The 24,858-nt window shown below is 33.7% G+C and overlaps 4 protein-coding genes and 1 long non-coding RNA gene across 10 annotated transcripts; 3 read left to right on the top strand and 2 right to left on the bottom strand.

Annotated features, from left to right (window-relative positions):
- The first annotated feature begins 309 nt into the window (after nucleotides 1–309).
- On the top strand, nucleotides 310–12,685 carry LOC100872956 (aquaporin AQPAn.G). Of its 3 annotated transcripts, XM_086908213.1 has the most exons (5): nucleotides 310–722; nucleotides 1,672–1,865; nucleotides 9,936–10,079; nucleotides 11,167–11,552; nucleotides 12,641–12,685. In XM_086908213.1, exons 1-5 carry the CDS (start codon nucleotides 704–706, stop codon nucleotides 12,648–12,650), a joined length of 753 nt encoding a protein of 250 aa, XP_086764339.1. In that variant the 5' UTR covers nucleotides 310–703; the 3' UTR covers nucleotides 12,651–12,685. The 3 variants fall into 3 exon arrangements, with proteins under 3 accessions (XP_086764339.1, XP_086764338.1, XP_086764340.1); XM_086908212.1 differs by lacking the exon at nucleotides 12,641–12,685 and having other exon boundaries at nucleotides 11,167–12,507; XM_086908214.1 differs by lacking the exon at nucleotides 12,641–12,685 and having other exon boundaries at nucleotides 316–722; nucleotides 1,182–1,865; nucleotides 11,167–12,507.
- On the bottom strand, nucleotides 11,031–13,001 carry LOC147657617 (uncharacterized). The gene is made up of 2 exons (XR_015292098.1): nucleotides 12,641–13,001; nucleotides 11,031–11,552 (listed from the first exon to the last, which is right to left on the bottom strand). It is a non-coding gene; the product is annotated as an uncharacterized LOC147657617 (long non-coding RNA).
- Nucleotides 12,924–16,017, top strand: LOC100867758 (protein-lysine N-methyltransferase SMYD4). The gene is made up of 7 exons (XM_003690973.4): nucleotides 12,924–13,458; nucleotides 13,640–14,168; nucleotides 14,230–14,552; nucleotides 14,724–14,932; nucleotides 15,000–15,124; nucleotides 15,257–15,466; nucleotides 15,545–16,017. Exons 1-7 carry the CDS (start codon nucleotides 13,140–13,142, stop codon nucleotides 15,864–15,866), a joined length of 2,037 nt encoding a protein of 678 aa, XP_003691021.2. The 5' UTR covers nucleotides 12,924–13,139; the 3' UTR covers nucleotides 15,867–16,017.
- Nucleotides 16,018–16,570: 553 nt separating this feature from the next.
- Nucleotides 16,571–21,829, top strand: Trp1 (translocation protein 1). Of its 4 annotated transcripts, none has more exons than XM_086908206.1 (6): nucleotides 16,571–16,632; nucleotides 18,287–18,435; nucleotides 18,976–19,416; nucleotides 19,789–20,136; nucleotides 20,204–20,304; nucleotides 20,415–21,829. In XM_086908206.1, exons 2-6 carry the CDS (start codon nucleotides 18,400–18,402, stop codon nucleotides 20,578–20,580), a joined length of 1,092 nt encoding a protein of 363 aa, XP_086764332.1. In that variant the 5' UTR covers nucleotides 16,571–16,632; nucleotides 18,287–18,399; the 3' UTR covers nucleotides 20,581–21,829. The 4 variants fall into 4 exon arrangements, with proteins under 4 accessions (XP_086764332.1, XP_086764331.1, XP_003690934.3 ...); XM_086908205.1 differs by having other exon boundaries at nucleotides 18,973–19,416; XM_003690886.4 differs by having other exon boundaries at nucleotides 16,580–16,632; nucleotides 18,290–18,435; nucleotides 18,973–19,416.
- Nucleotides 16,672–18,435, bottom strand: MED18 (mediator complex subunit 18). Its single transcript, XM_086908216.1, has 3 exons — nucleotides 18,254–18,435; nucleotides 17,412–17,640; nucleotides 16,672–17,327 (listed from the first exon to the last, which is right to left on the bottom strand). Exons 2-3 carry the CDS (start codon nucleotides 17,612–17,614, stop codon nucleotides 16,880–16,882), a joined length of 651 nt encoding a protein of 216 aa, XP_086764342.1. The 5' UTR covers nucleotides 17,615–17,640; nucleotides 18,254–18,435; the 3' UTR covers nucleotides 16,672–16,879.
- Nucleotides 21,830–24,858: the final 3,029 nt, after the last annotated feature.

The raw sequence follows: 24,858 nt of genomic DNA, 5'->3' as shown, positions 1-24,858 counted from the left end.
CATGGACGAGTGGAAAAAAATTCGATCGAATTCCACGATCCATTCCATCCCAAGGAGGGTGTTGGGAAAAAGTTGAGAAAAAGAGAATCGATTCCAAATGCAATATCAAACCGATTCAATTGATTCAAGAAGAAGAAGAATCCAGAATTCTCGTGGATCCTCAGGAATCCTCGACACGTTTTGAATGAGTTTTTGGTGGGGCTGCGCGACGAGCAGGGAAGGGGGGATCCGCGTGTCGATCGAGGAGGGGAAGAGGGAGGAGAGCAGGATGGAGAACAGCGATATATGAAGGCGAAACTCGCGCTCCACAGACTCAATAGCCCAGAGAGAGACTCCACGTGGTGTATCGTGGAGCATCGCGAGTTCGTGTGCACCACATTCTCTTCTTTCATCTTCCTCCTCCTCCTCCTCTTCTCCTCCTCTTACACGATCTTTTCGATCACTTTTCCTTTTCGAAACACTGGTGTTCGGTCCCAGTTACGCAGCGATAGAAGCTGGGCGATAAGTCGTAAAGGCCCATTGTCTTCTCGCCTTTCGAAATCCTTTGTGCAAAAAAAAAAGGGAGGGGGGAGGATTGTTTGTGATCGACACCATTGGGAGATGGACTTCAGATGAGAGACAGAGAGAGAGATCCGAGGATTTTTGTTGCCGCGAAAACTTGTGCTTGTTGAGGAGAGGCGAGGGTTGGTATATCGAGAGGAGGATGGGCAAGGGTTGGAAAGGTACGTGGTCTCTCCAAGCTACTCTCCTTTTCCATCTTGTGAAAAAGAAAAATGTATAGTTGTGTTTTAGATTCAATTGGTTGACTTTGCTTGTTTACGTATCATTTCGATCATGTCACGTAATACGATTTTTGACATTTCTTCCTTTCCTTTTTTTTTTTTTTTTTAATAATTTTTATAAATATGTAAGATTACACGTTCGTTGTTATTCGCGTTATCACCATGATCGTGCGCTAATCGTCGTATTTATCGATGTCGCATTTTGCATAAATTTCGAGTTAAAAACAAGTTAACTTATTATAATGTATATAAGATTTTTGTATATTATTTTCTATATATACGTTACGTAATGATCGTGTCACCACGATGTAATATAATATAATCAGAAATAGAATTTCGACATTATCGAGACGAACCTCTCCTCTTCTCCTCTTCATCTTTTCTCCTTTGCTTTTGTAGAACACTTGCAAATCCGCGTCACCCACGTCGTCCATCCTCTTAGTGGATTGCATAATTATTGCTCTTCCCTCTTTTCCCCAAAAAAAGAATCAAAGGAGAAAGGAAGAGAGAGACGAAAGGCAAACACCAGCATTGGTACAACGTATTAAAAATTCATACCCCGTATTTCGATGATCGACGCACCGACAAACAGGTCGTGTATATATATATATATATATAACAAGACGTTTCTTCGCGAGGAAAAGAAAGAAAGAAAGAAAAGAAAACAACAACAACAATGGTCGGCACCGACAATGACGAATATTTATATATTCATACGTTCGGCGAATGCACACGAATTTTGACGTTTCAATAATGGATGGACGTGGAGTGAAACGCGTCTCCTTTTCGCGTGTATCGTTTAATTACCAGCAAAATGTTGCAATTGAGAGACAACATAATACGCTACGTTATTTCCATTCTTTTTCTTCTTCTTCTTCGTTCTGTCCAGGCGCGAAAGATTTCGTCGGCCTCGAAGAGGTGACGAAGGTCGAGTTTTTGGTGATGCTGTTGGCCGAAACCCTGGGAACCTTTCTTCTCGTGCTGATCGGGTGTGCATCCTGCATCACGTGGACCGCAAACAATCCTCCAACGGTGGTACACATAGCGTTCACGTTTGGCCTCGCGGTCGCCAGCTTAGCTCACGTAAGTCACGTGTTTCGTATCACACCGTTCACGCTTCTGCTTTTGCAACGATAATAATCATCGTCAAATTAATCACAAATTGTCAAGCGTAACGATATTTCTTTTTCTCGAATTTCGAATTTCTCGAGAATATTTCGAGAGCCATGGCTCGATAATTTTATCCAAAACGAAAAATTAATCTCCAAGTTAATCGATTTAACCATTTGCAGCCCTTAATTTTTATTTTCAATCTATTATCACGCCTCCAAGCGTAACGATATTTCTTTTTCTCGAATTTCGAATTTCTCGAGAATATTTCGAGAGCCATGGCTCGATAATTTTATCCAAAACGAAAAATTAATCTCCAAGTTAATATCGATAATTTAACTCTTTGCACTTCTTAATTCTTTTTTATTTTTTTTTTTTATATGCTAGCAGCAATTTTTTAATCGTGTAAAAATATAACAAATTCAGTCTTTCTTACAAAGTATTGGGAAAAAAAAAAATTAGATTTAAACGTTTTAAATTACTTTAAAAATTACAATGCATGATGTCGAGCCACACTCGACATACGAGTCTTAAGGCTTAAGCGGATATGCGATTTTATGAAAAAACAAATTTTTAACCCCCCCTCCCCTTCCCCAAATGACAATTAAAACGGGTAAGAAAAAGTCGAAAATTTGACGAATAATTTCCAGGCATTGTATAAACTATATATCCTAAAACTTGTCGAAAAAGAAAAAATTTTCCAAAATTTTTAAAAACAATTTCGTAAAATATTTTAATATCGTGTTGATTCGAAACGATCAAAGGCATAGGATGAATAATGAGTTTGCCGAAATTTCGCCGGCCTACGCGCTCTCTTTCTCTCTCGAGGAGTTTTCCTTCCTGCGGGAGTGTTACTCGCGTGATAAATGGTTCGCCACCTCGCGTTTATCTGATTTCATTGAATGGACAAAAGTAATCGTGTTCTCGACTCGTCCCATAAGAATCACGAACATAAGAGGGGAACGGAGAAAGAAAGGGGGAGGGGATTCCATTCACCGCCACCAAAACCGTCAATGCCTCATGCGAGGTTTCGTGCGAAGTTCGGATCGTTTCCATCGCTCTCGCTATCGTTCGTCGCTCGAATTCGACTTCTTTCTTTTTCTTTCGCTCGATTAGCAAATTGAGAATTAATTCGTCGGATCCGATAAGCCCGCACGCGCGAATTATTCATCGTTGAAATCGAAAGCGGAGATTTTTTTTTTTTATTCGAGTTTTACGATCGATTTACGTTCTTTTCGTTTTGCCCCGAAACCGAATTTATACATATATCTTTAACCGATCTTTCAGGAACGATCTATCGAATTTTGTTTAAAAATTTTTGAAAATCAAACGAAGCGATTAAATCGAAGGCGAGAAATTTGATTTCGATTCGTTACAAATTAACGTGAGAATATGATCGAAAGATTCGAAAACTAGGCTTTTTTTTATTTATTTCGTCCTATCAAATATCGTACGTGTAACAATGCAAAAGTGTCTACGCAGTTACATTACTTGGCCATTTATTATCTCCAGTCGAGGGGAAGGGAGAGAGAGAGGAGGAGGAGGAGGGGAGGAACGCGCAACAGTTGCAGCAGAGCACAGTAGAGATATTAAAGTGTGAAGTACCGATGAAGCGAGCGCGCAACATTTTATCGCAACGTATATATGCCATTAAACGAAGTAAATCTTTTCTGAACGCGACCTATTTTCTCTTTTGGAACATTATTTTCCTCCTCACCGCTCAATGCCAATGTTACGCAACTTTCGTTTCAATATCTCGCCTCGGCCGACAACCATCAACAATTCCACGATTCAAATTTCACGCGTCTATTATCCTTTCGTTAATTATACGAGGAGGAGGGATCGAAAAACCTGAGTCCATCCACTTGTGTTCAGTGTTCAAGCAACATTGAAAGTAAAACGAGAAAAAAATCGAATTCGAGTGTTAACACGATCGGCCGACTAGGCGTAGGCTTCGTAGGATCGAACACGTGGGAAGCGTGGCGGACCCGCGAAATCTCCCGTCTTCCTTTCTGAAACGTTTCACGTAGACTGCCTCTCTCTTTCTATCTATCTATCTCTATCTCTCTCTTTCTCTCTCGCTCTCTTTCCTCTTATGCCGGAAGGCACGAAACGAGCGTCCAACGACACGGAGGTCGTACATTTACTCCGCATTCATTGACATTTGGAAAAAAAGAATCATTCAACGAGGATCGAGCATACTCTCTCAATGACTGACATCCAGCTACTCTGTCTGTTACGAGAAATTTAAAATAGAACGGTTAACCGTGAGCCCATAATCGTTGCATAATAATCGAGACTATAACGATCGAATGTTTCGAAGAGAATGATAAATTTAGGTAGCTATCGATCGAACGAATATGTACAAGTTTATTCTGCCAATTCGTTTGCCGAGAGCGTTCTAAATATTTCTTTCGCTTCTTAATGATAAATTCGACTCGAACAAATTCACTTTGATACGAGAGAAATATAATTGGAAAAGATTTTGTCGTAATTTTAAAATTAACTTTTTTCCTCGAGAATAAATACGTAACGAGTTTATCTCGCGAAATTATTTGCCAAGAAAAATGCATATATGTATATATATATATATATACACGATCGATAAAAGGAATCTTTCCCATTTTTAAGGAGTTTCTTTCCACTTTTGTAACCGGGGCAGAAGCTAACGAGTCACTCACTGGCGAACCAATTACTAATTCGCTCTCTTCTTCTTTATCTTTCGCCTTTCACGTCGTGCAACGTCGGAACAACGATCGGCCTAACGGATACTTGGAAGCGTTCCTCGGCTCGATCCATCTTTAGTTCAGGCGCAGGCCACCAGTCGGTGGTTAGTATTTGCTCTGTCTGCGTTTACTTTTGCGACGTTAGCGAGTAAATAGAGAAGTGAACGGGCACAGTCAGTAATAGAAGATGCAGTAATTAATCGAACGCTTTAAGGGTTCCCACGCTCTTCTCGCTCTTTCATGAAAAATAACTCTCTCTCTTTCTCTCTTTCTGATCGTTTCGTATATTTTTCGTACATATAAAAGAAAAATGGCTTATCTCTTGCAAATGGACGAGAGTTAAATTATGTTGAATCCGATTTCTGCGAGTTCGATTATCACAATAATTATATAATTTATACAGTAAGTTTTTACACTGTTCATTAATCATCCTGATCCAAGCATCGATCAAATCGATGGCCGAGCCCTGCTTCGGCTCTAATAATCGAGCTTTCTTTTTAGAAAGGGAGAGAAAAAAAATGTTTCGAAGGATACAATATAAAATTCTTTCGCGAGGATTAATTAATATCGCGCGCGTGCAACGCCTTTTATGCGCATTCGTTACGTTATATGCATACGCGTGTATCCCGTTTCGACACGTGACACACGCGTTGCTCGATCCAAGAGGGCCGGCGGCAACACGAGTCGGTAGAAGGGTAAATAAGGCCGGTGATTCGCCCAAGGGGGTCTAACTCACCGGATGGTGCAATTCTGCCCCGAAGGCTCCGACAACCTACTCGAGAGACTCGCCTCCGATCGACTAATGTGACTCTTGTCTCTCTTTCGATATTCTTTGCTCTGCCTCTCGTTGCAGATTTAAGGCATTTATTAATGCCTTATGCTTCCTCTCGTTTCTTCCAATTAAATTTAATGATAATTTAATTATATATATATATATCTCGATTCTTTTGTTTATTTATTAACCCTACGCTTCGTTCCCCTCGTTTCTTCAAATTAAATTCGATTATGTTTAATTTATAATTTAATAATTACTTTTTCTAATTATTTATCTTATTCTTATTCAAAAGTCAAGTTCCGTTTGTGATCTCGGCAATTGCGATGAGAATCGGGAAGGGAAAATCGCAATTCTCACGTTGGGATGGGACAAAGTGGTGAAATTGGTGAGTCACGAGTGGAAAGAGACGAAAGTAGAGAGAGGAAAATTGTTGCCCAATTGTTGCGCGTATATTACGGATCGTATAAATTTGAATAAACAATTTTGAACGTATGCGATGCTGTTGTTTCGTTCCTTTTGTTTTAGCCGTGTATTACGCTGTAATAAAGGAAGACGCGGAAAGAAAGGAAGGAGGAGGAGGAGGAAGGGGCGGCAAAAGTCAAAGTTGATAATTTGAATGCAAATCATACGTTTGTGCCACCCCGCGTTACGTGTCATTTCTCACGAGACGAATCGTCGTCGTGGAGGAAGACATTGCATAATCGCAATGGGTGAAAAGAGAAATGAATAACATCGAGTTTTTCTTTTTTTTTTTTTTTTTTTTATGTAATTAGTTAAAACAAAAACCACTTGACACTTTTAATTGATAGTGATAAAAGTGAGTATCACAGAGAAGTATCAAGTGATCAACCTCTCGATTTATTAATTGTTTATTTATCAATTACAATATGCATGCAAGAAGATGTTTTCATCAGAAAACTTGAAAATTGTTTCGTGTTTTACAAAAGTTTAACATTTTCAATTCGATTTTTTTAAAATTAATTTTCCATAACAATATGTATGCAACAAGAGCGCTTACCCTTTCTGACTAATGGATGGATTCTCGATTCATTTTTACGAACCAATCTGAAATTTATTCTAAATCCAATCGGCCGTATTTTCACTTTTGCTTGTTTAAACGCATAAAAATAAGATATTTATTCGTCAAAAAATAAACGTTTCTTCGCTGTCGAGAAGAAAGAGGGATTACAGAGAACACAAGGAACGGATAAAGGATAATTCTTGGCTTGCTCAATCGTGCATCATTCGTCATATTTTAGACGCCTTTTGTCCAACCGATAATCCTTTTCAAGATCGTTTCTTAACGATGAAGATGAACAAATTGTGTGAACAACCAACTAGATAGAATTAATAACTTTTGTTCTTTCGTTATTGGACGAGAAAGTTGGCCAAGCTTCGATTTTTCACTTCCAGCGAAACGTAATAGAAACTTAATAAAAAAATCTCGAGGAGGGATAATTTTAACGATCGTTGCATCTTCCTGAATTTTGCAACTTCCTCTTCCTCGATTCCTCGATCCCTGGACGATTTCGAAAGTGGCACAGAGTGCAACGTTAGAGTAGCTTGGAAAACGATCGAAAAGATTCCTTGTTGGCAAATATTAGAGTCGTCTGGTTGGGCCTCTTTTCGAAGGCTTGTATGAGACAGAGAGAGAGAGAGAGAGACAGTTCCCTCTTTGTCGACCTGCGTTATGCAACGAAAGATCAATGTCCCGGCGATCGACAAAGTTCAATAATTGAAGTTACTTTGATAATTTATCGTTCAAAAACAATCGCAAATAACTGCATTTCCAAACGAGACTACACGAAAATCAACTATAACAATTATAAATGTTATTCGATTTTAATAAGTTAATTATTCAAAGTAACTTTGTTCGAAATTTTTAATCGAAATTTTCTGTTTCTATTTTACTAAAATTCGAATTATGCATTTAATCGTGGAAAGAAAATTTCCAAATCGAATTACCTTCGCACGTGCAAATTTGCAGATTTTATTAAACCCATTATTATCGATCGATCGAATTTTTCGGGATTAAACTCAGCATCTTTACGCGATTCGTTGAAGAGAACGAGAGCGGATGTGGGTAGAGACCGCGAAGAAGGTATCCCGGGGCTGTGGGTCACGGGGGAGCCCGAGGGAGATCCTAGAGACTCTAATCCGAGGGAACGTTTTAAATCTCGCCTTGAATCCTTGAATGAATTACAGCGCGTAAGAAAAAAAAAAAAAAAAAAAGAGGAAAAACAATGAAAAATAAAATTTACGATTTTTAGCCCGACACGTGCAAACATCTACCACCAAATAGGCTAGTCGCCCTCTTGATTAATAATTCAAGATTACGCGGTGAGGTAAGCGAATACGGTAGAGAGGAGGGGATACGAAAAATTTGATCGAGGCTGCCGAATAAAAGTGCACGACCCGCTCGTTTATCGCTCGTTCTTGGAACAAGTGTTGCGCGGACGAAGGACGGAGGCCGGCCGGTAATCGGATGAAAAGTTGAAGCAACTTGACTTTCCCCTTTGCGGGTTCACGCGTGCGTGTAATATCGGTTGCGTTCGCCAAATAGCGGTGGTATTAATTAAAATGGAAGGGGAGGTAGGATTTCCTTCATTCGGCACAAGGCCTCCTTCCCCGGGAGGAGAGAAAAAAGAAAAAAGGAAGGAAGAAAGAAAGAGATAAACTCGAATTAATTTTCGCAAAAGCGCGCGTCGGAACGCAAAACCTTTTAAAGCGAGAAACCCTTCCTCCCCAAACCGATAATTGCCTCCTGTGTTTCGAGAGAGCCACCTGTACTCCATCTTGTAATTAATAAAATCAATTATATATAGTCGACATCACGCCGTTTGATCTCCGTGGTCAAAATTTATCCTGGCGAACGTGGCTGCGACACTCTCGAGAAACGAGAATGATCGAGAAGAAGACACGAAGGAAGAAGAAAAAGAGGAGGAGGAGAGGGGGAAAAGATGAGTTGCGTAATCTCGCGGCGTAACTGGTCGGCGCATGTGTATCTCGATCGCCTGGGGCTAACCGAGACCTTGTCGACGTGCATGAGAACTGGGCCGCAACCTGGCCACAAACCGACTCGCCATCTAGACTTTACCATTTACACTTCCCTCTCTTTCCTCTAAATTTTCGCCATTCGTTCCTCTCTCGATTCCAAGATTCGTGTCCCTTTTTCCTTTCTATGATTTGCATTCATTCGTGGATTTTTCTTAACACGTTCGCTTTTACTCTGAATCATATGAAATTTCGTTCACAGATTTGCAAGTTCGAGATCGTTGAACTCTATATAAAAATTTATATATATATATATATATAAGTAAGTGTATCACGTGTTTCAATTAAAAATTGATGGATGTATTCAGAAAACTTTCGATTTTAATATCGGGCGATAAAATCTAGATTGTTTCTTTTCTTTCTTAATCTGCTCTCCAGCGAGTGTCTTTTTTTTTTTACGAGTTCTTCGTTTCGCTTGGAATCCCAACTTCTTCCAACTGGTTTCTGCCACGATACTATTACAAATATTTCCGGCGGGTCGAGCGACGCCGAAGAGTCTGCGACGTATTTGCTCTCCCACCTAATCCTCGTAACACGCATATTTTAATATTTACTCGTTCGAATAACACGCATATTTACCCACTCATCCGATCCAAATATTATTCGATACGCAAATACGCGTCTAGGAATTTTTTTCCCCCATATTTACGAAACGAATAGTACCAACCATTTGTATCGGTCGAGTTTACGATAAAGAAAAATTCACGCGCGAAAGAGGAGAAGAGATGGTGCATGCACGTTTTGCTCTGAAAAAGAGAGAGAGAGAAAAAAAGACGTACAAATCAATCGCGTTGCGTCAATCTTTCTCAAAACTCGTTCGTCGTTTATACTTACCTACAAAAGAGCACATGCACGCACGCACATTTATTGCCTGGCCAAGTATCGCAACGCGAATTAAGGGCGACTGTTGCCATGCAAGATATCCAAGAGTCGCAACGTCGCGCGTGTTTCAAGGGCTCGAAACGAAATGGGCCGTTGTTCGCCGCCTTTTGTGAGAAACGGAACACGGAGGAGAGACGACACGAGCTTCGAATTTTGTACCAAACAGTAGCCGTGGATCTAACGATAAGATCCCTCGGATTTCGCCATTATTGCACATACACGTTACAATCGTTAGGAAATCGTTCCGTGACGCGAGATAAGTTTTCGAGATCCTTTTTCTTTTTTTTTTTTATCGTGTTCTGACCGGCCGCAAATTGCGAAATTCGAAATTAGAATTAGAGAAGTTTCTCGCAAAAGCGGTTACAAACACGGACGACAAACAAAGTATCTTGTGACACCACAGTGTACCAGTTATTATCTTTTTTTGATACGTAACGCGCGTGTTATACGTAACCTGTGTTTCTAGAACACGATCGAGGCAAATTTGAGAGAGATTTGCATTTCGCGAGAAAATATTTGTGAAACGTGGCCGCAGAATTTTGATATGTCTTTGTCGCAAGATTAAGATTTATATTGTTGTTGTTATTATTATTTTCGTATTTTAAGGTGTTGGGTCCGGTCTCGGGATGTCACGTGAATCCAGCTGTATCGGTGGGCCTTTTAGTGAGCGGAAACTGCAGCTTTCTAAAGACGGTGTGCTACATTGTTTGTCAGTGTTGTGGTGCAATCGCGGGTTCGGGAGTTTTGAAGGTAAGATTATTGATATAATATCTCTCGCACGGGACGCGGCTCGTGCGTGTCAATCGGCCAATAATTATACTGTTTTTACTACATTCTCTAAATTGGATTTTTATTACCGCTATTTGCAATTTATTTATAATATATATATATATATATATATATATATATATATACACGTATATATACATATATATTCTCGATCTTCTTATCTTTCTCATTCAATTATAAGTATTATAAAAAAAAAAAAAGCTTCTTAATCGTTTACTTAAAACGTTTTGGAAGGTCATGGTCTTATCTTATCCCGAGTAAGCCGGGATTAGTTACGTGAGAAGAAGCAACAGCTCGAACAAATTGCAGATATACGTTACGCCTGATTCGTTCCAGACAGTCAATTCACAGCCGCCCATTAATTTCTACGATTAGCCTTTATTGATGAGCTCTCCGATGTTCCGTGAATAAAACTAACGGCGTGTCGATCGTCGATTATGAATACGTGACGTGAGGAAAAAAAAAAAAGGACGAGAAGAGCAAATTGACCGTTAACGGATCGGATTTAATGGAATAAATATGGTTCGATTGATTAAAAAAAAAAAACTTTCGGTTATCGGTTTCGGATAACGAATAAATTTCTCCTTTTTGCGACACGGCAATAAGTAATAATTGTTGCAACGCGATTACATCTGAAACACTGTTGCATCGAACTGTTACATAATGCAACGTGTTAGCCCATTAACCCCACCATTACCACCCATCGATCGACCACCAAAACCTGGCTCATTGAACGAAATGCGACTATAATTACCTAATAAAAACGATACGACCGAACGGAGAACATGTTTGATTTAATCCCCCCCCCCCTTTTTTTTATCTTCCCTTTTTTTCTTTTTCTTCGTTCCCTCCGTGACATAATGTTTCGTGCCAACTCTAACTAATTGACGAATAATTGCAAAAGAAAAAAAGCTCTTGGAATCGCTCTTTAATCGATTTCATCGTATTAACAACGACAAGTTTTTTTTCTCCCCTTTTTTTTGGAAGAAAAATTTTTCCAATTTATTATTTTTTTTTTTTTTTTTTTTTTTTTCTCTCTCCTTTCCAGTTATTGATCCCTAAGGAAGCGATCGGTCAGGGTTTAGGCGCCACGGGATTGGGGGAAATGGTGAGCGAGAGCCAGGGCATCTTCATGGAAGCGATAATCACGTTCCTTCTGCTTCTGGTTGTCCACGCGGTCACAGATCCGAAGAGGAGCGATACGAAGGGATGGGCACCGTTGGCGATCGGGTTGACGATCACCGTTTCCCACATGGCAGCTGTGCCAGTGACGGGAAGCAGCATGAATCCGGCCAGAACGTTGGGTCCCGCTGTCATACTTGGCCAGTGGAAGAATCTGTGGGTCTATTGGATCGGGCCGATGATCGGCGCCTGCGCGGCCGGTGGATTGTACAAGATGGCGTTCAGGCGTAAAAAGGAGGACGACGAGGCTTCCTACGATTTTTAGATTTTCTCGAGTAGAATTTGTGAATGTATGAATACGTCGTTTTTTTTTTGCGACGATATGCGTTGTTTGTTGTTTTCTTTTTGTTTTTTTTTTTTTTTTTTGTATTTTCACTTCGAAATCAACGAGTAACGAGTATTTTTGTAATAAGATATCTTGTTTTGAATTGGAAGGATATGTAATGTTTTGGTTTAGATTAACAAAACTCTCTCTCTCTCTCTCTCTCTCTCTCTCTCTCTCTCTCTCTCTCTCTTTCTCTCTCTCGTTTATATACACGGTGCTCGTAAATATAAGACAAGACAGGGTATATTTATACGTTTCGCTTATTTGCATATGTCCGTGAAAAAAAAAAGGAGAAAAATAAGATGAGGAAACAAGTCAATTAAGAAGATTTAACGACATCGAATTATGGAAACGCGGGTTAATTAATTCGTGGAATATTATACCATTAATACGTTTGCACTCTTTGAAATAGAAGAGGCGTAAATCTTGTTGAGATGATAGAACTTTGTTATTGTTAAAATGATATAATTAATTAACTGTTTAACATCCATCGTATATTCTTAGTTAGACGAATAATGAAATTAATTGAATACATTATAAACTGATAGGAAATTAATATATACATATATATTTATTATATATAATTTGTATAAGATTTCGATGTAATATCAATCGATAACTTATCAAATTGCGATTTCACTCGATCGAGTCTCACAGAGAAAAATATTACATTTATTATTATATATACATCGATATTTTGTACCTTGTTTAAGTTTTGTACATACTGTACTTAAATTGTATCGTAAGATTCCACGTATAAATATATGTGTTTATATTGCATGCTATATATACATACATATATATATATGTGTGTGTGTACATAAATTATTCTTTTCTCAGACATATAAAATGATTCTGGTTAATAAATTATGTAACGATCTACTACTATTTTCCATAACGCAATAAACCCGATCCTACATATGGAAAAAAAAAAAAATTAAACGAAAGATTTAATGAATAATTTAATATCCATGCAAATTGTGAAATATAAATTAAACTTGAATGTAAACTTTACCTTTATTTAAATATATAAAGACTCACTCTTCTTTCTCATCGAAAATTTTTAAAAAGCTTTTGTATGTAAAAAAAAAGAAAAAAAAATGATACTTCCATTCCATCCTTCCCCTCTCGCTCAAAATACACGTTCGACGAGATTTGTCTGATTCGGTTTGTAAAACAAATTGGAAAGATTGAATCGATTTACACGTGCTTATGTTTGTAACTCGCTTGTTCTATTGCACCGCATCTACGACTACCCGATGCAACCAGAAATAGCGCACACGGGAATAGATGAACGTAGTTTTTGGACGGGTTTGGGTGTTGCAAGTTGCCAGTAGCATCGAGTGTCGTCGACCGTCGACAACGCGGATGCAATTGGAAAAATAATCTTTCTTCGAGAAGAGAGATCGAACTCTTACGTGTGCTTACGTTGTTTTCCCACTCCAAGCCAGTGAACGAGTATTTTAAAAAACTCGAGAGGAGATTAGAGAATTTTTAGAGAATCGATCTAAAGGATGCTGGAAGAGAAGGATAACGAAGAAATCAGCCATTTCTTTCGATCAAATTTCCACCAATTGCAAAATGCAATTACACCGCAAGACATGAAAAAATTCATATCTTTGAATAGCAATTCGGAAAGGATCGAGTTCATGTTGCGCTATCCGCAAGTTTACGATTTGTCTATAAAGATCGGAGAAGTGGAGGATCAAATGTTGAAGAACGGTGAGAAAGCTCTGAAACTCAAGGACGTTGGTAACAAGTATTTCGGTCGTGGAGAATTCATTAAGGCGTTGGAAATTTATTCGAACGCTGTTCTCCTCGCACCTCAAAAAGGTAATTGACGATTGTTGATGTTATCAACCGGTTATATTTATTTCACCGCTGTTAAAAATTTCGCCATCTCATCATTCTTCATTTTATTTTAATTTATCACTCCACGAATTACGTACGAAATAATTTTCGATCTAAATTTTATTAAAACGTACGAATCGATTAATTAATCCCCTCCACCCAGATGTAGGCGTTCTATTGGCAAATCGTTCGGCAACGCTTTACCATCTGGAAAAGCACAGTTACGCCCTCACCGACGCGGAAGAAGCTTTACGCGCGGGTTATCCTCGAGAGTTGCGTTACAAGATCGAAGAAAGACGGGCGAGATGTTTGCTCGCGTTAAAAAGGCACGACGAGGCTGTCTTGGCATTTAGAAGCGCTTTAAAAGCTTTGGACGATGGGAAATTATCCGGAGAGAAGAAACAAAAACTCGAAGCGGACATCAGAATCATGCTCGCCGTGATAGAGAAGGGTAATCAGTTGGCACGTAAGGGGCCGAAAATTCCTGAAAAGAGGAACATTGGCGAGCTCGAGAAACCGACTCTAAAGATCGAGGACTGCAATCCTTTGTACCCTTCTTGCAGCAAAGCGGTTGAAATAAGAGACGAAGGTGGTAACATAGGCAGACACGCGATTGCTACTAAAGATATCGAACCTGGGGAAATACTGGCAATAGAGAAACCGTATAGCGCATTCCTATTGGCGGAATACAGGTTCGCTCGAATTTTCATCAAAATACATATATATTTATATAACGAAGTAATTACGTTTCAGACTCATCAATTGTTTCTATTGTTTCACAAAGATATTCGTACCGGTACCAGCTGTTTGCCAGACGTGCAGTTGTGTCGCTTATTGCAGTATTTCCTGTAGAAACAAGGATGCCAAGATCCATGAAAACGAGTGCTCGATATTGCCTACTTTGTGGTTGTCGAAAACCTCTATAAATTGTTTTCTGGCTTTGAGGATAATCGTTCAACAATCGTTCGACAAATTGTACAAATTGAAAGATTTGAAAACGAATTCGAAGGATAAATTCGAAGTGTCCGCGAGTGAACCTTATCGATCCGATGATTTCAAAATTATGTTTAGGTTAGGTAATTAAATTTCTTCGAGAACTTATCTACGATGTAAAAATAGGATTAAATGTATAACTACGTTTGAAGCTGTTTCTTCAATTTTTTAACAAATCGAATATATCTGTATGCTTACCAATAGATTGTCAAAAATACGATGTATGTACATTTTTGATATTTCTCTTCATATAGTAACTCACGAGGACAAAAGGACTATAGAAGATCTCTTTCATAGAACTTATATAGCTAGTTGGTTATTGAGACTGTTGAAAAAGGGCCCTTATTTTCCGAAACACGTTAAAACTCCAGATACGGTAGAAGCAAAACTCTCCGATGGTGAACTGTATATAGGCGGTTTAATTCTACATAATTTGATGACGATACAATTTAACGCTCACGAAGTAAGTTATATATTATTTTTTCCACGAATTAATAATCGTTTTCATTCACTTTCAATTTTATTTTCAGATATCAGAATTGGTGATACCAAAAGCCGATAATAATTTAGCAAACGCTAAAAGCAAATTTATCGGTGGAGGACTTTATCCGACAATATCGTTATTTAATCATTCGTGCAATCCTGGTATCATCAGGTGAATATAGAATAATAACATTAGTATCTTTGATAATAATCATTTATAGAGACTATGATTTAATGACAAATATGAATTTGTTACTCTTGTTCATTTTAAAGAATATCTAATTAAGTATCATTGGTCATGTAGATACTTTATCGGTACCACTATGGTTGTACGAGCAATTCGTTCCATTTCATCGGGAGAGGAAATTTCCGAGAACTACGGTCAAATTTTTACTACTACTCCCGAAAAGGAACGGAAGAGAAAATTGAGATTGCAATATTTTTTCGATTGCAATTGTGAAGCATGTAGAGAACATTGGCCTCTCTTAGAAGAAATCGATCCAACGATTTTAAGGTTTAATTAAATTTATTTAAAATTTATGAATGAAAAATAACTTTCTTGATTTTAATTTTTTTTTTCTTCGATATTTAGATTTAAATGCGAAACTGGAAAAGAATGTGGAAACGTTCTACCCGTAAAAACAGATTCGAACGAATTTATGATCGAATGTTCCAAATGTGGGAAATGTATGAATATTTTCAAAGGATTAAAAGCGCTACAAGAGACAGATGCAATTTTTAAAATTGCATCCAGAAATCTCGAGCAAGGAAACCACCGAGAAGCGTTAAAATCTTATTTAAAAATTTTAAAACTTCTAGATGAAACTTTAGCCTTACCTATAAAAGATTATCATCTTTGTCAACAAGGCGTTCGTTTATGTATGCTTCCTTTAGGTAATACTTTTTATATTTAAGAATTCAGTGAAATAATTATTATCTTACAATTATTAAATATCGATTAAGAAGTGATATATATTATATATTATATATTAATAAATTGTTTATAAAATTAAAATATAAAACAATATGACATATAAAAATATAAATATACGTATAATAAATATATATTTGATCTATACTTATATGATATAAATACATAAGAAGATGTGTATTTACAACATTTAAAAATAGAGTCTATTAAAATTTTTAATCGATCGATAATACAAAGATAACGTAATCGTTTCTTGAGTATAAATTTTGCCGTGCAAATAAATATGCTATATAAAGTTCGAAAAATAGGCAAAAAAGAATGGGTAATAATAAGAAAAGGACAGATATAAAATAAAATATGGAAATCAGCGCCATCTTCAGAGTGCCGTAAATGAAACACATAAAAAAAAGACAGAAAATAGTGAAAGAAGGATAGAGATAGAATAAGAATTGAGTGTTAGCGCTATCTCTTGAATGCAAAAGATAACTTCGCCAAAGAATTATTTTAAAAGATGACGCTGATCTTCAATTCTTATTCTATTTTACTCTACCTTTATAAAATGTCTTTGATGCTCGAAAGATGGCATTAGAGATCATTTCTTACTATGTTTCTATCCTTCCTTTGTGTTTCATTTGCGGCACTCTGAAGATGGCGCTGATTTCAATATTTTTAATCCTATCTCTATCCTTTTCCTGCTATTTACTCTCTTTGTCTATATCATTGCTTGGCGCGTGATCCCAAACCAACAGGTACGAAAACTTAATTAAATATGCATTTTCATATATACATTTTTTTTAAAACTACAATATATTTTAATCTTTAACGTAAAAAATATATATCACATTCTCACTTTTACAATATATAGCTAAAACGAAAATTTTACAAAACATAGTATGACTAAATATATAAAGGGAATATTTTAACATTATTCGACAATATCGGTAAAATTTATACAAACGAAATAAATATAATTAAGATACAATATTGATTATTATATTAATGTACAAGTCTTTTATAATCAATTTTTTCAAGCTGTACTAAGGGTTTTAATTGTTCTGCAAAAATTCTCATATCTTCCGCTATTGCATCTTGGCCACTAGGTGCTAAAACACTCAATTCTACTAAATAACTTTGAGATATTGCTTCCATACTTTCAGGTATTTTTCCTTGTTGACCCATTTTAAATATTTTGGAAACTGTTACTTTCATTCTACCTTTACGAAACATATAACCGCGTGCAATATATTCAAAATCTAATCTACACCCAAGTTCTGTTAAAAAGTCAACAACTGTATTACTAGTTGCTATATCTAAACTGCTTCTGACAATTGTGGGTCTTGATTTATCACCCAATTCGGGTTGACCGATATAACGTAATTGCCAGGGCATATCTTGATAATCTAAAGCCCTTCTTACACGTAAAAGTAATGGCTGTTCAGATCCTCTAAAACATAAAACATTTAATGAATTATTTAATGAATTATGAATAATACAATATTTCTAATGTTTATAAAATTATTAAACATACCTAATACTAAAACACATTTCATGATCATTAAAAGTTTCTGGCCCAGTATCCACATTATCACATAAACCACGTAATCTATGAAGTAATACTTCTACTGCACTATCTAATACTGATCCTTGTAATAAATATTCTTGATTTGGAATTATATTAGATCTAATTGCAGCTGACAAACTATCCATTGCTGTACTTATTGGTGCACTCATTTTTAAGGTTTTTAAGGTTAAATTTCCTATATCAATATATTTTTTATATGAAAAATAGCAAAGAGTTTAACAGTTACTCATTTTTATAGGTTAATACGTTAATTTTAATGCTTATTACATTTCTCAATATATAGTTAATTTTATTCCATGCAATCATGTATGCAATATTCAAATTAATAATAGTTAATTTCATATACATGAGTAAAAATAATTAATTTTATTTTCAAAAATATATTGTAACAATTCGTATTAAATTATTTTATTTCTTTATACTATTTCATATTTTTTTCTATTTTATTTTATAAAATCCATTATATTAAAATGACATGAATTCTTTTTGTCATTATATATAATTACACAAAAAAAAAATAAGATTTTTTGAAAAAAGAATTATATTCAAAATTTATGTTAAAAAAGAATTTTTTAAATAAAAATTATATTTAGAAAAACTTATAATAAAATTATATTTAAAAAAACTTTTAGTTATAAATCAACATATTAGAATAAAATAATAAAAATTACTACATTTTTGTAAAAAAACATCATAAAATGTATATGAAATATCAATAACCATAATTATTCCAATTGAAAGAAATGAACTTTTAAAAATTAACGTATTTAAAAAGTTATTAATTATACCTTTTTCTTCAAACAACGCGTGTAATATTTAAGAAGCCGGCTACACACCGTACGTAGTATATTACGCAGAAGCACATGCCACGTTTGTTGCTTCTGCTAATGAGTAAATAATATTGAACACGCAAGCGCAAAACGGAATTTACAACATGGCGGAACGTAGGAAAAGCAGGAAGCGCAAAGATGTAAGTATCACATATGGCTATAATTATTACAATATTATTCAATACTACATATAAATTGTGATATTTATTTAGTAATTAAAAGTTATAATATTCCATTTTATATTAAATTCGTATTTTTTCTTTAATTCATAGCACGTGTCAATATGAATAAGTGTTGTAATAGAGTAACGGATGACGTAGCAAACAATTTATTTTCGATATATAAAATTCATTATATGATTCAATTATAAATTCAATTATATGATTAACTTGTTATATGATAAATTATTTTATTTTGTTGTTTATAGAATCGTAATGTCTATGTCAAACAATTCTTTTGTATAGAAATTCAACAATTGTTTTAATTATATTTCGTGTTTGTATTATCTAAACTTTATTATTCTATTTTTTTATATACAATATACATAATTACGATTACATTTAAATATTTTTCGTAATAAAATATAATTTTAATTTACAATATAATATCCTATATTAATTAACGTATTTTATAATGAAATTATAAAATATCAAAAATTGAAATTTAACCTTTTATAGCAGGAAACATCAAATGTAGATAACGAAGTTATTCAAGAAAAACCATCTAAAGAAGAATATGCAGTAGCCAAATGGATTCGTAATAATGTACCTTCAAAAAAAACCAAATTTGATAGAAGTCACAATGTTGAATACTTTACTGGTTCACGTGCAGTGGATGCTTTATTGGAGAATTCACCATGGAGTAAAACCAAATTTGAAAAACGTAAACAAGTTACAGAATTTCTTGACTTGATGTTGAGACATAAATTTTTTCATCGAGCAAAAAAAGTAGTAATTTCCGAAGAAGAATTATATAAAATTCGTGGAATAAAAAAAAAGGTTAAAGAAATTAAAAAAGAAAAGAAATCTGAAAAAGAAAAAGAAGAACCTAAAGAAAACAAAGATACAACAAGTGAAAAAGATAGTGAAGATAAAACTGAAGAAAAAAAGAAAAAACCAAAAGTAAGTTTTAAAATAAAATAGTAATTTATTTATTTAATGTGTATTTATATGATTGTATTTATATTATATATTTATGAATAAGTTTTATTATTCATAATTCTTTCAATGCTATGAATTTACATGTGACTTTATTTTTTGTTGTTATTATATTTATGTTATTAAGTATTTAAACAATATAAATATTTTAATAAATATTAAAATAATTTCAAGCATTGTACCAAAAAATAAAAAGTGAATTTTCTTTAATGATCTTTTTGTGGTTATTAAATAAATTTTTGGTATACAATATATATATATATCTTATTAAAAATTTCTATATTGAAAAGAATATGCAATAAAATAAATTATTTAAAAAGTTATTAATTGATTTAGGTACGTTTGGAGATGCATATGGAACAATATTTTGTAGATTGTAATGATGCTTATGTTTGGATATATGAGCCAATTCCTATATATTATTGGTTCTTTGGAACACTTGTAGTTTTGGGTGCAATTGGTGTTTGTCTCTTCCCATTGTGGCCATTAACAATCCGTCATGGTGTTTATTATATAAGTGTTGCAGCTGCTGGATTCCTTGTATTTATTTTGGCATTAGCAATTATTAGATTAATTGTATTTTGCCTTCTTTGGGTTCCAACACTTGGCAGATGTCATCTTTGGCTTTTGCCTAATTTAACTGCAGATGTTGGATTCTTTGCTTCATTCTGGCCCCCTTATCAAGTATGTATTAATTTGAAATTATTTATTATTTAATGAATAAATTGTATATATATTTAAATATTTGTAGTATGAATATTATGGCTCCACATCTGAAAGTGATAGAAAAATTAGTAAAAAAAAGAAAAAGAAAGAAAAAGATTCTGATACAGAAGAAACACCAACACAATTGTAAGTTAAAATTGATTATGTTACATTGATTCTTATAGATTAATTTAAATGTTTTAAACGTCTGAAATTTAGAAGATTTTATCATGCGCATATTTATATTTTATTTACAGAGAAGAAAAACCTAGTATCAAAGAATTATCTAAAGAACATACTCATATCGAAGAAATCTCGTCTAGTGAGGAAAATAAACTTCCTTCTGCATTAGAAGGTGAAGAAGGTAGCGAAGGTTCAGAAAGTGAAAAATCTAACACAGGTCGAGATTTTGTGATGGTTTAGAACAGGAATTGGCAATAAATAGTTTTTGTTTATCTTTAATAACTACCATGCTAATAATGGTTGAATCTTATCAATTCTAATTAAAAATCATATATAGATCCATAAGTAAAATATTTCTGTATAATTTTTAACTTTTGGAAGTAAGGTTTATTTTGTGACAAAAATTTTGATTTTTTAACATCATACAAAATAAAACGGGGATACCCCAGTACATATAAAAGAGAAAATATAGTATATATAAATTCTAGAAACTCAATTCATTTGTTGCTTATACTAATATTTTTGCATTTTTTGCATTTAGAATGTTATAGATAATTGAACAAAAAAATTGTACGTGTATTTTACACAAAGGACATATTTATAAATTACGGTGTACCAACAGAGAGAAGTGATAGAATATGAGTTTTAAGATTCCAGTTAAATGGAAATTCATATGTTAAAAATATATTTTATTTAAATTATTATTAGTCAACATTCATTTAGTTGTGTACACCTTACTTATAAAAAAACTATTTTATAAGAACGTATAATTACGTTAATATATAGGTGCCTGAGGTTTGCCCAAATTAATTGGAAATTGATATTATTTGATACTTTTACATCTTTACATCATAACATATAACTACATATAACTATCAACATAAATGATTAAATTTCAATAATATGATTTTCTCAGGTTCCAAAACTGTACAGTTGATAAAATAGAATCTCCAGAAACAAGACTATAAAATTATTTCGATGAATTGTTACTCTGCCTGCAAAATTTATTTTCAGCAGAGCCAAGACTTGAGATTTCACAGATTTTTCTTATACAGTAAACTATAATTTATATTTTTATGTAAAAATTCCAATGATAATAATTATTGCTATTATTATTGTAATTATTACTATTATTATTATTACAGAATAATCATCTTGATCATTGTAGATGCGCGAATCGTGACTCTAACTATATTAAAATAAATGATAGAAAATATATATTTGATAACAATATATACATGTATATTTATATATTGTTATCAAAAAACATGAAAAATATATTTAAACATTTCATAAATAATATTTCTTTATATAATTGTATGGTACATTTAATATCACTAATTATAAAAGTTTACTTTAATAATTTGTATTAAAATCTTAAGATATGCTTATAATGGGGATTTATTTTAACTGTATGAATTTAATGAAATTAAGTTTGGGTCACCCTTTGCTGCCTGTTTTATTATTAAAATAAAATATATTTAAGTTACTTTTGTATTCACACGCATTTACTTTTGTAACCACAAATTTGGTTTTATTAACTGTGTCTCAATTTGTAGACTACAATTTTTTCATTAGAAGCATTTCATTGATTGATAACTATAAAAGTTTGGAGTCTTTCTTTTATAATTCATAAAAATTCAAAATACTCTTTAGTTAATAAAAAAAAGTATTTTTATTTTAAAAAAAAAGTATTTAGATAGAATATAATTTTCTTTCTAAATATAGAATAAATTAATTTTTATAATCAATATACGTAAATAATGTTAGATAATACTTTTATGATTTATTATCAAATATATAGCAATATTTATATTTCGATAATGAAATTAATCATATATGTATGAGTAATAAATTATTAGAATCTTAAAATGATAAATTTAAAAGTATTAAAATATGAATACTTCCGAATAAAATGTTATTTTATTTTATTTAAAATATCATATATATAAAAATATCATTTTGTACTTTGCAGAATAATAATATTTTTCTATATAACTTTTTAATGACGTAACATCAAATAATAATGTATAAAATTAAAAACCTATATATATATATATATATATATATATATATATATATATTAAAACAAATACAATAAAATTTCTTCATTTTTAATTTATAGTTAATAATTTTGAAACATCATAAAAAAACAGATATTTTTTTAATTATTATACTATTCGTTGAAATTTTTTTTTATGTTCTTACGTTTTTATGTTCATTAAATTTCTTTGATTATTGAAGAAACTAGTTTCTAGTCACCATTTTTTACTGTCAATTAATTATATTGTAATAAATTCTTTTGGAATGTCACCGAACCGGTGCTAATTTTATTCATTACTGGAAAACATTCCATAAGAACATAACGATTTCGAGATATACTTCTTTTATAATGTTTCACGATATTATTGTATTATTAGTTAGATGTGTAATATATATATATATATATATATATATTATACTATATATATATTATAATATATATATATATATAATGTTTCCGAATAGATTTTTTTTCCATTTCGATTTGATCGAATCATTTTTAAATTCTTTTAACATTTTAATTCTTTTCGTTCGATTAATTCGCGAAAATTGCAATTTATCAAAGGTAAATTTTTCGCTCGAAATCAACCCACGAAGCATGCGCATAATATGTATATTTTTCTATAGGCAGAGTGGCGATTCGTAGGCTGGTTGGTCGCGAAGCAAAGGGCCGCGTCACGAAGGCAAAGTTAACGGCCCATAATTCATAGCCGACATATAATAAATATCGTTACCCCATCGTAAGCGCACGTAGACACGTGCATTGCGGTCTTATATGCACGTACCCTTCGTATAATACGTATGTAAAGAAGTAAATGTTTCACGACTCCATATAGACTTTCCTCGAGATTACGTGGTGAGCTTTCGTCCTTGGCAGAGGTAATAAAAGTTTCTTTTAACAATGCACTCGCGCGCAGAATAAAATAATAGTCGCCCTTTTGGATTCTTCTTTATTCCTTCACAGGTATACACAGGTGTTTTTTTAACTCGAGAATACGGGAGATTATTCATCGAATCGTGATTTATGCGAATCTATTGCTTTTATTCGTTTAGTTCGTTCAATTCATTTTCTGTCATTCTTCAATAGATTTATTCATGAAAATTTTACTTATTATTTTGCATTTGCATTAATTTGAAATAATTTCCATCATAAATTTATCGTGACAGAATCTTTCTTATCCAATTTCGAGCGGTATCGAGTGTATTCTTCGAGTCTTTTTTTTTTTTTTATTGAATATCGTATCCCTTTGTTACCTTACTTTATTCATTCGAAAAGTGATTATGTAAGTTGTTTGCAAGTATTAAAATTAAAACCAGAATATAATGATTATATGTAAATGAATAACGGTAAAATTGAAGTGAAAAAGATTTTAAATACTATCATTTTTAAAATCTTCCATAGTTTCGGGTCATCGAACTCGTGAAACAATATTATATCCTTGAATTATATATTCATTATTCTCTCTTACATATCGTATATATCGGGCTACCTAAATTATTTCTTAAAAATATTTCTTAAATTTAATTTTCTTGATTAAATAATTCTTCATTGAATTATATTTTTCACGTATATTCTAAAATTTCTTAACTCTTTTTGCAGATGCAATTACAAGTATTCATATTTCGCATTTACCACGATATTCTGAAATAAAGTTACGAAGAAACTATATACGTACAACAACAAGTATGCTTGTAAACTCTATTCGTGCGCGAATATTAAAACGATATAAAAGAAGAAAGTCAAACGCGCGGAGGAACCCAAAATAAGGTGAATAAAAAATATCCTGCATGGTCGACCACCGCGGTTTGCGGTTACAATGTGCAACGAAAAAAGAATTCTTCGTTTCGTCTCCTTCTTCTCTACCTCTCTTCGTCCGACTTGTTTCTTGGTCCTCCCTTGGTTCCCCATCCTTCTTATCCTACATGTTCGTTCCCGAGAGATTTTCAACGTGTGTAGACAGCCGGATTTATATTCAAATGAATCGCCGTGGAAGGGTCGACTTATCAACGTATCAAACCCTACGAGGCATAAAGAATAGACAAGGGGTGAGTTGCGAAAGAATGTTTGCCTCTTTGATCGATTATAGGTATCGCTTGAGGGAATTGTTATTAATTATACCGAGAACTTGTTCCTTGAAAATTAATTCCGGAATGGGAATTACGACGGTTCCGCTCTGTAATCAAATCTCAGATAAACGACAACTCTCTCGATCAATGTCGAAACTAAATTTATTTATTTGAAGACGACGAATCGACGTTTCAAAAAAAAAAACAAACAAACAAACAAAAGGATTAAATTAATTTAATTTAATCACGAATCTTTATTTCTTATTAAATGAAACGAAACGGTTATTATTAATTTGTACAGGTTCGTACGCGCACAGGTGGTACATTATACAGATGGAAACTCGATAACGAAGATGATTGCTGTTTTTAAATATTTACGGGGCGAATAATGATCGTTCCGCGGCCAAG

Source organism: Apis florea, unplaced genomic scaffold, assembly GCF_048593485.1.
Source record: "Apis florea isolate Af1SG1 unplaced genomic scaffold, ASM4859348v1 contig_3068_pilon, whole genome shotgun sequence".
NCBI classification, from domain to species: domain Eukaryota; kingdom Metazoa; phylum Arthropoda; class Insecta; order Hymenoptera; family Apidae; genus Apis; species Apis florea.
This window is presented reverse-complemented; position numbering and strand designations above follow the sequence as displayed.